This window comes from Nerophis lumbriciformis, linkage group LG10 (assembly GCF_033978685.3).
Source record: "Nerophis lumbriciformis linkage group LG10, RoL_Nlum_v2.1, whole genome shotgun sequence".
Taxonomy (NCBI): Eukaryota; Metazoa; Chordata; class Actinopteri; order Syngnathiformes; family Syngnathidae; genus Nerophis; species Nerophis lumbriciformis.
This window is the reverse complement of record NC_084557.2, coordinates 52,380,190-52,394,970: the sequence shown is the minus strand read 5'-3', so window position 1 is coordinate 52,394,970 and position 14,781 is coordinate 52,380,190. Positions and strand designations below refer to the sequence as shown.

The 14,781-nt window shown below is 43.8% G+C and overlaps 1 protein-coding gene across 15 annotated transcripts in view; it reads left to right on the top strand.

Moving 5' to 3' along the window:
- The window catches only part of c2cd5 (C2 calcium dependent domain containing 5), a 110,909-nt gene that overhangs the window by 76,065 nt on the left and 20,063 nt on the right, over positions 1-14,781 (top strand). For 14 of the 15 annotated variants that reach the window (XM_061969417.2, XM_061969408.2, XM_061969418.2 and 11 more), the window contains 6 exons: positions 3,571-3,669; positions 3,740-3,829; positions 3,912-3,990; positions 7,674-7,766; positions 11,439-11,471; positions 11,735-11,836. In XM_061969417.2, coding sequence (XP_061825401.1) covers positions 3,571-3,669; positions 3,740-3,829; positions 3,912-3,990; positions 7,674-7,766; positions 11,439-11,471; positions 11,735-11,836 — 496 coding nt within the window. The remainder of the gene's footprint in view (positions 1-3,570; positions 3,670-3,739; positions 3,830-3,911; positions 3,991-7,673; positions 7,767-11,438; positions 11,472-11,734; positions 11,837-14,781) is intronic. The other variant, XM_061969422.2, reaches the window with a different exon arrangement.

Sequence of the window (14,781 nt, the reverse complement as noted above, 5' to 3'; positions counted from 1 at the left end):
GTGTGGTTTTTAGGTGCGCCTTATAGTGCGGAAAATACGGTAGTACGGTTTTCATCAACCTATTCCGGGTTACGGTTGCAGTGATAAAAAATACGTTTTTTCATTAATTTAAAAAAAAAAAGGGTGAAAACTACGCGAATTGCACCTTGTGCAGACAAGATTTTTCGATCGGACACGGAGGAATTAGCGATATAAAAGACCACGTTGGGACAAAAAAACACAAGTCTAATGCCGTTGCTAGCGATACAAGTGGAAAACTTTCAACGTTTTTCGTCGCCCAAACAGATTCTTTGGATGTGATAAATGCCGAAGTTTTATTTACGGAGGCAATAATTGAGCATGGACTTCCAATCGCACTGGCTGATCACATGGGACAGTTAAATGTTTGTAATGCAACCTTTAAAAATCATTACGCGGTGATCGCGGTCCCAAAAATAAACTTTTCTTGCATGATAATGTCCAGAAAAACTCACTTTATATTACTATAGAGTCCTTTTAACGAATATGTTTGATGGTTTATCACAAACCTTAAATGAAAGAAGTCCTTTGTTCTCCTGCACCATGCATGCGCAATCCTGTCGGCTGTATTTCACAGCACGTCTTTGACAACTTGAAGTGGCATAAAACATTTAAAACAAAGGGGTTATAGGAACAATCACTTTCAGTGTTTTATGCCACTTCAAGTTGTCAAAGACGGTATGCTGGTGCCCGACTGCCACAAGTGGAACAAACATTTGAAACAAAGGGGTTATAGGAACAATCACTTTCAGTGTTTTATGCCACTTCAAGTAAACTTATCATAAAGTTACCATATCATTTTTGCAGTATGATCAATCTGATAGAATAAATTTGGATTTTAGCCACAAAAAGGTAATGACACCAATGTTATCTATTGGAATTGTTTAGTACTGTTATACTGTTAAAAGTGTTTATACTATTTATGCTTTCAAGTCCAAGTTGAAGAAATCTTGTTATCTTGGGCTTCACGGTGGCAGAGGGGTTAGTGCATCTGCCTCACAATACGAAGGTCCTGAGTAGTCTTGGGTTCAATCCCGGGCTCGGGATCTTTCTGTGTGGAGTTTGCATGTTCTCCCCGTGACTGCGTGGGTTCCCTCCGGGTACTCCGGCTTCCTCCCACTTCCAAAGACATGCACCTGGGGATAAGTTGATTGGCAACACTAAATTGGCCCTAGTGTGTGGATGTGAGTGTGAATGTTGTCTGTCTATCTGTGTTGGCCCTGCGATGAGGTGGCGACTTGTCCAGGGTGTACCCCGCCTTCCGCCCGATTGTAGCTGAGATAGGCTCCAGCGCCCCCCGCGACCCCAAAGGGAATAAGCGGTAGAAAATGGATGGATGGATGGTCCTTAATATTTTTGCAGTGCTATTTCTGTTGAAAAGTTAAAATGATTACATTAGAGATGTGATGTGCCACTTTTCAAGTGTCTGATGGCTTAAATTAATTTTCATGAATTTTTCATATTTTGAATTCTTTTGAAAGGCTTACAAAAAAACTACATTTGAATTGTAATTCCATGCTATTGACAGGACTATTAATTTTAATGAAGTTAGCTTACCATGTTTACAGTATGATAATTGTGATAGAAATGTGAATTTTAGGCACAGAATATTTTTTACAATTGAACAAGGCAGTAGATTATACAAGCTTGGACAGAAAGTTAATAATGACACCAATTATTTTTTTTAATGGAATTCTTTAGTACTGTTTTACCATTTGTTTACTGTAAAAAGTGTTTATACTGTTTATACTTTCAATTAACAAATTGAAGTCTTGTGAAAGGTTGACAGGATAACTGGCATTAACTGTCAAAATAATTTCAAACTATTGAAGTTATCTTACAGAATAAACATGTCAATCAACCCATATGATTTTTGCTGTAATATTTTTGTTTTGAAAAGTCACTGTGACTGATAGAAAAGTGATGGTTTTAGCAACATTTTAACCTGTCTGAATGCTAATAATCATTTTGCGTCGGGGGGGCGAAGCCTGAACCCCCCACCAGGACTTTGTCCTGGACTTACCGGGGCCTGCGGCCCTTGGACCCTGGCTACTAGGTTTTTCTGATTTCAAAAGTTGGCAGGTATGTGAAGGCCTCAGCGTGTACTTTTCTAGATTATTAACAACCGAGCGATTGTCGCTAGGAGCGCAGGTAAAGTCTAGTACACAAGTTTAAATTTGCATAGCCTGGAACATAAACTTAAAACAGTCGCTAGTGGCGAACAAGAGACTTTGAATAAGGGCCGTGATTACTGCCCCACAGGTGAAAATACTAATTACAAAGTAAATGCCGGTGCGTACTCTAAGCCAGTGTTTTTCAACCACTGTGCCGCGGCACACTAGTGTGCCGTGAGATACAGTCTAGAGTGCCGTGGGAGATTATCTAATTTCACCTTTTTGGGTTAAAAATATTTTTTGCAAACCAGTAATTATAGTCTGCAGATGATGTGTTGTTGTTGAGTGTCGGTGCTGTCTAGAGCTCGTGCAGGTATAAAGGTGTCTAATGCTTAAACCAAAAATAAACAAAAGGCGAGTGCCCCTAAAGAAAGGCATTGAAGCTTAGGGAAGGCTATGCAGAACAAAACTAAAACTGAACTGGCTACAAAGTAAACAAAAACAGAATGCTGGATGACAGCAAAGACTTACTGTGGAGCAAAGATGGCGTCCACAATGTACATCCGAACATGACATGACAATCAACAATGTCCCCACAAAAAAGGATAAAAACAATTAAATTTTTCTGGATTGCTAAAACATAGTAGATGCGGGAAATATCGCTCAAAGGAAGACATGAAACTGCTACAGAAAAATACCAAAAAAAGAGAAAAAGCCACCAAAATAAGAGCGCAAGACAGGAACTAAAACACTACACACAGGAAAACAGCAAACAAGTCCAAATAAGTCAGGGTGTGATGTGACAGGTGGTGACAGTACACCTACTTTGAGACAAGAGCTATAGTGATGCATGCTTGGTTATGCTTTAAAGTCATATCCAACAATTGCGACAACGACTTTTTACCGTCCACTGAGTTTCGTTTTTTAACGATTTCTGCTGGTGGTGTGCCTCCGCATTTTTTCAACGCAAAAAAGGTGCCTTGACTCAAAAAAGGTTGAAAAACACTGCTCTAAGCAACCCAGGCAACGGAACGTAAACAAAAGAGACCAAGTGGCGCTGGGAATAAATTAGAATTGAACTAAGAAACGAATAACACAAAAACATAAACCAAGCCATGACCCAGCAATGGGTCATGAAACCAATTAAATTCATTTCCACTGTACACTGTGTTGGCCCTGTGATGAGGTGGCGACTTGTCCAGGGTGTACACCGCCTTCCGCCCGAATGCAGCTGAGATAGGCTCCAGCACCCCTCTTGACCCCGAAAGGGACAAGCGGTAGAAAATGGATGGATTATTAACTGCTATAATAAACATATTATTTGACAAATACGTACAGCACTGTATTTATGACTGTCAATTAAAGCGTTATCTTTGTAAATACTAAATTCTTCTTGTATTGTTCTGAATAAGAGAGCGTTTCTGTTGCTGTTTCTTAGATGTTTACATCAGTGAGAGTCTTAAGGTTGAGTCATGCCAATCTCACCAATCAAGGCTTGAACAAGATTTTCACTGACCTGTGTGAGAACCTGCTGAAGGTAAGTACAACAAGGTGCAACTCTTATACTGATATTTGCCTTCTGCACTCATTTGCTGTGTTTATTTCAGAGTTTTTACTTCAAGTTGCGCTCTATGATCCCCTGCTGTATTTGTCATCTCAACTTCACTGTGGCGGTACCCGAAGAAGAACTTATACAGGTAAGCGTCCTCGGCGTGTTCCTCGCTTCATGTCTTTTCTCTCCTCCGCGAGCCCTCACCGCGCTGCTCCTCTGCCTCCCAGGTTGCCGTGACGGCGGTTGCCATGACATTTGACACGGACCAGATCCAGGAGAAGACTGCAGAAAAGCCCATCGCCAAAGGTTAGTACTTGGAAGTGATCAGTGGAAGTAAAAGGTCATTTAGGTTCCTGAAGAAAACGTAACGCTGTCTGTCCAATATTACAATCAAATAGTGTTTTCTTAGTGGTCCACGTATATTAGAGATGCGCGGATAGGCAATTATTTCATCAGCAACCGCATCAGAAAGTCGTCAACCATCCGCCATCCACCCGATCTAACATTTAATCAGAACCGCACCCGCCCATTGTTATATATCTAATATCGACGATGCAAGGCATCAGTGAGGTTATAAAGCTTTTGCCTGTTAAAGAAAGGAGACTGATCCAATGCAGCACAGACATTCGCGTGCCACGCTGTCACGGCCCAGACGCACACCAGTGCGCAATCATATGGGAGCCGCGCTGAGCGCACCTCCAAGCGCGTCTCGCTGCCGGCGACGGCCGGGTATGGGCCCGACGCTCCAGCGCCATCCATTTTCAGGGCTAGTTGATTCGGCAGGTGGGTTGTTACACACTCCTTAGCGGGTTCCGACTTCCATGGCCACCGTCCTGCTGTCTATATCAACCAGGGTGAGCCCCACCCCTTTCGTGAGCGCACTGCGCGCGGAGTGACCCCTGTTACGCGCCCCCGGCAACAGGGGTGGCGGGCAGGTAAGCTGCGCGGGCGGAGCGCGCGGAGTGACCCCTGTTACGAGCCCCCGGCCACGGGGGTGGCGGGCAGGTAAGCTGCTTACCTGCTGCGCGCGACGCCGGCCGCGGCGAAGGCGGACGAGGCGGGGTGTCGGAGCGGTGGGCGTGGTGGTGACCCTGGACGTGCGTCGGGCCCTTCTCGCGGAATCGCCTCAGCTATGGCTCCCGGTGGGGCCCTCTCGGGGGAAGGGGCCTCGGTCCCGGACCCCGGCGAGGCGTCCCTTCTCCGCTCCGTAAAAGTGTCCATCTCTTTTTTTTTCTTCTGTAGTGGCATATGCAGCAGGTGCCTGCTCGTTTTTCGTATGTGGGTAACAACATTTAACTATGTATATATATTTCCCAATTGGTTTAACTGCCACCCGCCTGAATCTATTTAAAATCTAATTTTTTTTTATTTCAACGGCCCGACCCGACCCGCGGATAAAATCTAATTTTTTTTTTTTTCAACCGCCCGATCCGCGGATAATCCGCGGACTCTGCGGTTGTGTCCGCAAACCGCGCATCTCTAGCGTATATCTATTCAACATATTTCATACGCTTTCAAATCAGACAGAGCGTAAGTATATTTTGAGGGCCTCCGAAATATACATTCATTGGAATACAATTCAATAAGGGCAATGGTTAAACATTCTATTTGTTCATATTTTAAAACCGTTATTCACATAGGAAACAACCAACATTTAAATGATCACTTATGAACTGTACTTGTATTTGAAGGAAAAAGTGTAAAAAGAAGTTAGGTCCTGTTTAGCAGTGTTTTTGAGCCGAGGCACATTTTTTGCGTTGAAAAAATCCGGAGGCACACCACCAGCAGAAATCATTACAAATTTTAACTCAGTTGACAGTAAAAAGTCATTGTCGCAATTGTTGGATATGACTTTAAAGCATAACCAAGCATGCATCACTATAGCTCTTGTCTCAAAGTAGGTGTACCGTCACCACCTGTCACATCACCCTGACTTATTTGGACTTTTTTGCTGTTTTCTTGTGTGTAGTGTTTTACTATTTTAGTGGCTTTTTCTCTTTTGTTGGTATTTTCCCGTAGCAGTTCCATGTCTTCCTTTTGAGTGATATTTCCCACATCTACTTTGTTTTAGCAATCAAGAATATTTCAGTTGTGTTTATCCTTCTTCGTGGGGACATTGTTGATTGTCATGTCATGTTCAGATGTACTTTGTGAACGCCGTCTTTGCTCCACAGTACCGTATTTTCCGCACCATAAGGCGCCCTGGGTTATAAGCCGCGCCTTCAATGAACGGCATATTTCAAAACTTTGTCCACCTATAAGCCGCCCCGTGTTATAAGCCGCATCTAACTGCGCTAAAGGAATGTCAAAAAAACAGTCAGATAGGTCAGTCAAACTTTAATAATATATTAAAAACCAGCGTGATGTGGGCGCGCATGGAGTCGTATATCAACATGGACGGAGCTGCGTGAAAAAAGCCACCCGGCCTCTTCGCGTAAACTTACCTTAACCACTCGCTCATCTTTTCTTCATCCAGCCATCCCTTCGAGTTAGCTTTTATGATGACGCCGGCTGGAAAGGTCTCTTTTGGCAAGGTCTTCCTTTTGAATATCACCATGGGTGGAAGTTTCTGGCCATTAGCATGGCAAGCTAGAACCACAGTGAAGGATGACTTCTCATTCCCTGTGGTGCGAATATTCACCGTACGTGCTCCCGTTGTATCCACAGTGCGGTTCACAGGAATATCAAAAGTCAGTGGAACCTCGTCCATGTTGATAATGTTCTCTGGCCGGATCTTTTTTTCAGCTATCTTGTTTTTACAATATGCACGGAAAGTAGCCAGCTTTTCTTGAAAGTCTTTAGGCAGTTGCTGTGAAATAGTAGTCCGTGTGCGGATGGAGAGATTGCGTCTTTTCATGAACCGGAAACCTGTCGCTTAGTAGGAGCCATTTTGTGGTCTTTACAGATGTAAACACACAAAGGAAATGAAACGTAATATCCGCGCGCTTCTTCTTCTTCTACGGGGGCGGGTGGTTGCTTACAGTAGAAGAAGAAGCGCTTCCTGTTCTATGGGGGCGGGTGCTTACCTTGGCGGTTGCTTGCGTAGAAGAAGAAGCACTTCCTCTTCTACGGGGAAAAAAGATGGCGGCTGTTTACCGTAGTTGCGAGACCGAAACTTTATGAAAATGAATCTTAATATTAATCCATATATAAAGCGCACCGGGTTATAAGCCGCACTGTCAGCTTTTGAGTAAATTTGTGGTTTTTAGGTGCGGCTAATAGTGCGGAAAATACGGTAAGTCTTTGCTGTCGTCCAGCATTCTGTTTTTGTTTACTTTGCAGCCAGTTCAGTTTTAGTTTTGTTTAGCATAGCCTTCCCTAAGCTTCAATGCCTTTTCTTAGGGGCACTCACCTTTTGTTTATTTATGGTTTAAGCATTAGACGCCTTTTTACCTTCACCCTGCCTCCCGCTGTTTCCGACATCTACGAAGCAATTAGCTACCTGCTGCCACCTACTGATATGGAAGAGTATTACACGGTTACTCTGCCGAGCTCTCGACAGCACCGACACTCAACAACAACACATAATTTGCAGATTATAATTACTGGTTTGCAAAAAATATTTTTAACCCAAATAGGTGAAATTAGATAATCTCCCACGGCACACCAGACTTTATCTTACGGCACAGTGGTTGAAAAACACTGCTGTTTAGTACCATTAGTGGCATCCGGGAAAAACACAAATCTGCCAAAGGAAAGCAAACTCACTGAGCCGAGGTGTCAAATTACAGATGATTTTCTTTGTGCGACTTTAGATGCTGTCATTTTGTACATGCCTCACTCATGGTGTTTACATTTAGAACAGTCAAACATTTTTGGGTGAATTTTGAGACTTTGACATCTACAAACATGTTAATTCAGTGGTAGCAAATTTGTAGTAGCTGAGGAAAAATGGATGTACAAACCATTAATATTTCAGCTCCACGCTAAGACAAGAAAAAGCTTTTTGTTGAAGCACATGTTTGAGTAATGACGGGTGTGTTTTTCAGTGTCCGGTGAGACTGAGGAGCAGCTGCAGTTCCCGCTGGAGCTCTGCGCCGATTCCCCATCCGCTAACATTCAGGCGCCATCCAAAATCTCAGGTAGGGTTAATTGAAGTCCCCTGTTTAAGTAACAGGTGTTGCCAGTCTCCTCCACTAACACCTCAGGTACAGTCTCTTTACTCACTCCAGCTGCAAAACTCTGCCAAAATCAGCTGGTTATTGTGCAATCGGAAGGTAAATCCTTAGTGATGTCAGTTGGCAGAGTGTGATCGTGTTTGTTTGGATCTTTAGTTATTTGACGGACACACAGAGCTGTTTTAGTTTTAGAACCAATGTCTGATTGTTAGGGGGTGTAACGGTACGTGTATTTGTATTGAGCCGTTTCGGTACGGGGGTTCCGGTTCGGTTCGGAGGTGTACCGAACGAGTTTCCACACGGACATATTAAGTAGCGTAACGCACGTTGTGTAAACAATGCACACCGAGGCACAACACACGGCATACTAGCAGCTAACGGGCTAGGATAGACTGACCATACGTCCTCTTTTCACCGGACATGTCCTCTTTTGCGGAGCTGTCAGGGCGGAGTTTCTTAAATGCCTCAAATGTCCGGCATTTTGAGTTAGGGTTGCGTGTATTTTCGATGTACAGTGGGGCAAAAAAGTATTTAGTCAGCCACCGATTGTGCAAGTTCTCCCACAAAATGATGACAGAGGTCTGTAATTTTCATCATAGGTACACTTCAACTGTGAGAGACAGAATGTGAAAAAAAAATCCAGGAATTCACATTGTAGGAATTTTTAAGAATTTATTTGTAAATTATGGTGGAAAATAAGTATTTGGTCGCTTCAAACAAGGAAGATCTCTGGCTCTCACAGACCTGTAACTTCTTCTTTAAGAAGCTCTTCTGTCCTCCACTCGTTACCTGTATTAATGGCACCTGTTTGAACTGGTTATCTGTATAAAAGACACCTGTCCACAGCCTCAAACAGTCAGACTCCAAACTCCACTATGGCCAAGACCAAAGAGCTGTCGAAGGACACCAGGAAAAGAATTGTAGACCTGCACCAGACTGTGAAGAGTGAATCTACAATAGGCAAGCAGCTTGGTGTGAAAAAATCAACTGTGGGAGCAATTATCAGAAAATGGAAGACATACAAGACCACTGATAATCTCCCTCGATCTGGGGCTCCACGCAAGATCTCATCCCGTGGGGTCAAAATGATCATGAGAACGGTGAGCAAAAATCCCAGAACCACACGGGGGGACCTGGTGAATGACCTGCAGGGAGCTGGGATCAAAGTAACAAAGGTTACCATCAGTAACACACTACGCCGACAGGGAATCAAATCCTGCAGTGCCAGACGTGTCCCCCTGCTTAAGCCAGTGCATGTCCAGGCCCGTCTGAAGTTTGCCAGAGAGCACATGGATGATACAGCAGAGGATTGGGAGAATGTCATGTGGTCAGATGAAACCAAAATAGACCTTTTTGGTATAAACTCAACTCGTCGTGTTTGGAGGAAGAAGAATACTGAGTTGCATCCCAAGAACACCATACCGACTGTGAAGCATGGGGGTGGAAACATCATGCTTTGGGGCTGTTTTTCTGCTAAGGGGACAGGCCGACTGATCCGTGTTTAGGAAAGAATGAATGGGGCCATGTATCGTGAGACTTTGAGCCAAAACCTCCTTCCATCAGTGAGAGCTTTGAAGATGAAACGTGGCTGGGTCTTCCAGCATGACAATGATCCCAAACACACCGCCCGGGCAACGAAGGAGTGACTCCGTAAGAAGCATTTGAAAGTCCTGGAGTGGCCTAGCCAGTCTCCAGACCTCAACCCCATAGAAAATCTGTGGAGGGAGTTGAAAGTCCGTGTTGCTCGGCGTCAGCCCCTAAACATCATTGCTCTCGAGAAGATCTGCATGGAGGAATGGGCCAAAATACCAGCTACTGTGTGTGCAAACCTGGTAAAGACCTATAGTAATCGTTTGACCTCTGTTATTGCCAACAAAGGTTATATTACAAAGTATTGAGTTGAATTTTTGTTATTGACCAAATACTTATTTTCTACCATAATTTACAAATAAATTCTTTAAAAATCCTACAATGTGAATTCCTGGATTTTTTTTTCACATTCTGTCTCTCACAGTTGAAGTGTACCTATGATGAAAATTACAGACTTCTGTCATTATTTTAAGTGGGAGAACTTGCACAATTGGTGGCTGACTAAATACTTTTTTGCCCCACTGTACGTTCAGGGTTAAGAAGGGGTTAAAAACAAAACAAATTGTGCGCGCAGCTGCATTGGTGAGGGAGGGGCAGAGACAGAGAGAGAGAGAGAGTTATGATAAACGCGCATGCGTTCCCAGGCTCTGCTTTTTATCCATAGATTTATCACATTTAATGTTTTATTATCATAGCAATGGTGTCAAAAGTGTGCACCGGAGGCCATTTGCAGCCCGCAGCTAATGTTTTAAAGGCCCACGGCACATTCTAAAAATACTATTAAAATAAACAAACACATAACGAAAGTGAAATAAAAAAGCTTAAAGGTTAAATGTCATTTAGAAAAAGTTGCAATGTTGACTAATAAAACAAAGCTGTTTTTTTTTTTTCTTTCAAACTGTCATTGCTCAAAACATAATCCATCCATCCATCCATCCATCTTCTTCCGCTTATCCGAGGTCGGGTCGCGGGGGCAGCAGCCTAAGCAGGGAAGCCCAGACTTCCCTCTCCCCAGCCACTTCGTCCAGCTCCTCCCGGGGGATCCCGAGGCGTTCCCAGGCCAGCCGGGAGACATAGTCTTCCCAACGTGTCCTGGGTCTTCCCCGTGGCCTCCTACCGGTCGGACGTGCCCTAAACACCTCCCGAGGGAGGCGATCGGGTGGCATCCTGACCAGATGCCCGAACCACCTCATCTGGCTCCTCTCGATGTGGAGGAGCAGCGGCTTTACTTTGAGCTCCCCCCGGATGACAGAGCTTCTCACCCTATCTCTAAGGGAGAGCCCCGCCACCCGCCGGAGGAAACTCATTTGGGCCGCCTGTACCCGTGATCTTGTCCTTTCGGTCATAACCCAAAGCTCATGACCATAGGTGAGGATGGGAACGTAGATCGACCGGTAAATTGAGAGCTTTGCCTTCCGGCTCAGCTCCTTCTTCACCACAACGGATCGATACAGCGTCCGCATTACTGAAGATGCCGCACCGATCCGCCTGTCGATCTCACGATCCACTCTTCCCCCACTCGTGAACAAGACTCCGAGGTACTTGAACTCCTCCACTTGGGGCAGGGTCTCCTCCCCAACCCGGAGATGGCACTCCACCCTTTTCCGGGCGAGAACCATGGACTCGGACTTGGAGGTGCTGATTCTCATCCCAGTCGCTTCACACTCGGCTGCGAACCGATCCAGTGAGAGCTGAAGATCTTGGCCAGATGAAGCCATCAGGACCACATCTGCAAAAAGCAGATATATAAAAAACATAATATTGAATCAAAATCAATGTTATTATGAATTATTGACCTATCCAAGGTTCCCATTACTTCACATCAAATATTACACTAAGAAAAGTATTTTTGGTGGAAGATTTTTGCAAATTTGGTAAATAAATAACCCAAAAATGTATATTTTGTTGTTTTCTTACTGTACCGAAAATGAACCGAACCGTGACCTCTAAACCGAGGTACGTACCGAACCAAAATTTTTGTGTACCGTTACACCCCTACTGATTATAAAACCAAATGTAAAAGCAGACTTTAATGTATGCCTACAGGTGTCTCAGGGAGTACTGCTGTGTCATCCAGAGGTAAGCCCCCCCTCCTACACATGTACCCTCCCCCCTACCTGACCTCTGCGACTAGAGTACGCCTCCCTATTTTTCCCCAATTGTCATCCTTGTGTCTCGGACAGAGATATCCCACACCGCTCCAGACTTCATCCACTGTTGTTCTTTTTCTGTTCTTCTGTTTGTTTTTGTGTTGTTTTTTTCCTTGTTGTCTGGGTGTGGGCTGCGTGTATGTGTGTGGGTGCGTGTGTGTGTGCGTGTGTGTGTGTTTGTGTTCTCTCCAGCTGCCTCCGTTGATTACGGTTCCTTTGCAGACAGATGCAGCACCTGGATAGAGCTGCTTAGGCTGAAAGCTCACACCATAAGACGAGGATCAGTTAAGACAAGTAGGAGGACACAGTCTCTAGCACCCTCTGCTGGTCATGATACAGAACACAATAACACACACACACAATCCTCTCACACACAAGCAGTCATAGATCCCTTTATGCTTTATGCATGCGGCTGGGTGGCGCAGTATCAGTAATAAAATCCATCGTTCCTTTACTATAGTGTGAACATTTTAAAGCCCTCAAAGGGATTCTTCCAATAAGCAGTTTGACTTCAGGATTGTTTTAATGTGTAAAATTAAAGGTGCAGTTTGAGACAACAGATTTAAAAAAAATACTTTTTCAGATTTCTCATGATTAGAAGTTAAACTTTGTTTAAAAAAAAAAGTAAAAGTTTCAGTTTGGCGCAGTAAAAAGACTGGCATTTGTGGCTGTCAATCACTGCTTTTTTTGCGTGTACATTTACATAAAACTGTGATTTTCAACCACTAGTGTGCCGTGAGATATTATGCAACTTCACCTAATTGGTCCAAAAAAATACTTTTTGCAAATCAATAATCATAATAATGTGCCGTTGTCTGGTGCCTGTGCTGTGTAGAGCAGGGGTGCTCATTACGTCGATCGCGAGCTACCGGTCGATCTCGGAGGGTGTGTCAGTCGATCACCAGCCAGGCATTAAAAAAATAGTCCTAAAAATGAGCGATCATAAATCTTCACTATGACGTCACTTTCGTCACTTGATTGACATTCACGGCACCCGAGGGTCTTCTGAGATGACGCTGGCCGCTGCCAGCTCATTAAAATTACCGACTGGAAGGCGAGAAACACTTTATTTCAACAGACTCTGGCGCCGTACCTGTCGTCAAAACTCCAAAGACCGACTGCACAGTTGCACAGTTGCGCTACCAAAATAAGAGTCTCAGAAAGCTGGCGTGCACAAGCTAGCAAGCTACGGAGTTTGCCGACAATGTATTTCTTGTAAAGTGTATACAAAGGAGTACGGAAGCTGGACAAATTAGATGCCAAAAACCAACCACTTTCATGTGGTATTGGACAGAAAGGAGGACTTTTTTTCTCCTCCATTCGAAAATGCGGACCTTATCAGCACCACTGTCTGATTCCAATCAATGCAAGTCATCACAATCAGGTAATACACCAACTTATGAACTTCATGAAAGAAAGGAATCTATATGTGTTAAACATGCTTGTATTATCTTTAAACACCTTTAACTTATTAACTATATGTGTTAAACATGCTTGCATTATCATTAAACACCTTTATTTTTTTAACAATATTAACTGTGTTAAACATGCTTGTATTATCATTAAACACCTTTAACTTGTTAACAGTATTAACTATATGTGTTAAACATGCTTGCATTATCTTTAAACACCTTTAACTTGTTAACAATATTAACTATATGTATTAAACATACTTGTATTATCATTAAACACCTTTAATTTTTTAACAATATTAACTATATGTGTTAAACATGCTTGCATTATCATTAAACACCTTTAACTTGTTAACAAAAACATGTATTTCATAAATAAGTAAATATAAATTATATATATGAATGAGGTAGATCCCCACGACTTGACCAATTGAAAAGTAGCTCGCCTGCAGAAAAAGTGTGAGCACCCCTGGTGTAGAGCTTGGCAGGGTAATCTTGTATTACTCCATATCAGTAGGTGGCAGCAGGTAGTTCATTGCTTTGTAGGAGTCGGAACGCGTCGAAGATGGTTTGTTGTGATCCCAACATACAGAGCACAGCGGGAGACAGCGTGCAGGTAAAAAGGTATGTAACGCTTAAACCAAAAATGAACAAAAGGCAAGTCCCGCTAGGAAAAGGCACTGAAGCATAGGGATGGCTATGTAAAACAAAAGTAAAACTGAACTGGCTACAAAGTCAACAAAAACAGAATGCTGGACGACAGCAAAAACTTGCAGCGCGTGGAGCAGCAGACGGCGTCCACAAAGTACATCTGTACATGACATGATAATCAACAGTGTCCCCACAAAGAAGGATAGCACAACTTCAATAGTCTTGATTGCAAAAACAAAGCAGGTGCGGGCAATAGAACTCAAAGGAAGGCGTGAAGCTGCTACAGACGAACACCAACAAAACAGGAAAAGTCACCAAAATAACAGCGCAAGACAGGAACTAAAGCACTACACACAGGAAACAACAACAAACTCAAAATAAGGCACGACAACCTGGTGGAGTTTCATTTTTTTAACCTTTTCTGCTGGTGGTGTGCCTCTGTAAATGTGCCTTGGCTCAAAAAAGTTTGAAAAACACTGACATACTGTAAAAGATGTATTTAAAGACAGATGCTATGGTTGTATATTGCTGTTGAACTGCTGAGTGAGATCATACGCTTTTCCAAACATTGCTTTTGTAACATAACGCTGTCCTTCAGTTGCATGTGTATTAAAGGGGCGGAGCTTACACTGTCAGACTCGGGAAGAAGGCGGGACATCTATCCGCTACAAACAGCACCTTTTAACTGAAGGGAGAGATTGTCTCCACACTAGAGATGCGCGGTTTGCGGGCACAACCGCGGAGTCCGCGGATTATCCGCGGATCGGGCGGATGAAATTTAAAAAAATTAGATTTTATCCGCGGGTCGGGTCGGGTCCGGCGGTTGAAATAAAAAAAAATTAGATTTTAAATAGATTCAGGCGGGTGGCAGTTAAACCAATTGGTAAATATATATACATAGTTAAATGTTGTTACCCACATACGAAAAACGAGCAGGCACCTGCAGCATATGCCACAACAGAAGAAAAAAAAAAAAAGAGATGGACACTTTTACGGAGCGGAGAAGGGACGCCTCGCCGGGGTCCGGGACCGAGGCCCTTTCCCCCGAGAGGGCCCCACCGGGAGCCGTAGCTGAGGCGATCCGCGAGAAGGGCCCGACGCACGTCCAGGGTCACCACCGCGCCCACCGCACCGACACCCCGCCTCGTCCGCCTTCGCCGCGGCCGGCGTCACGCG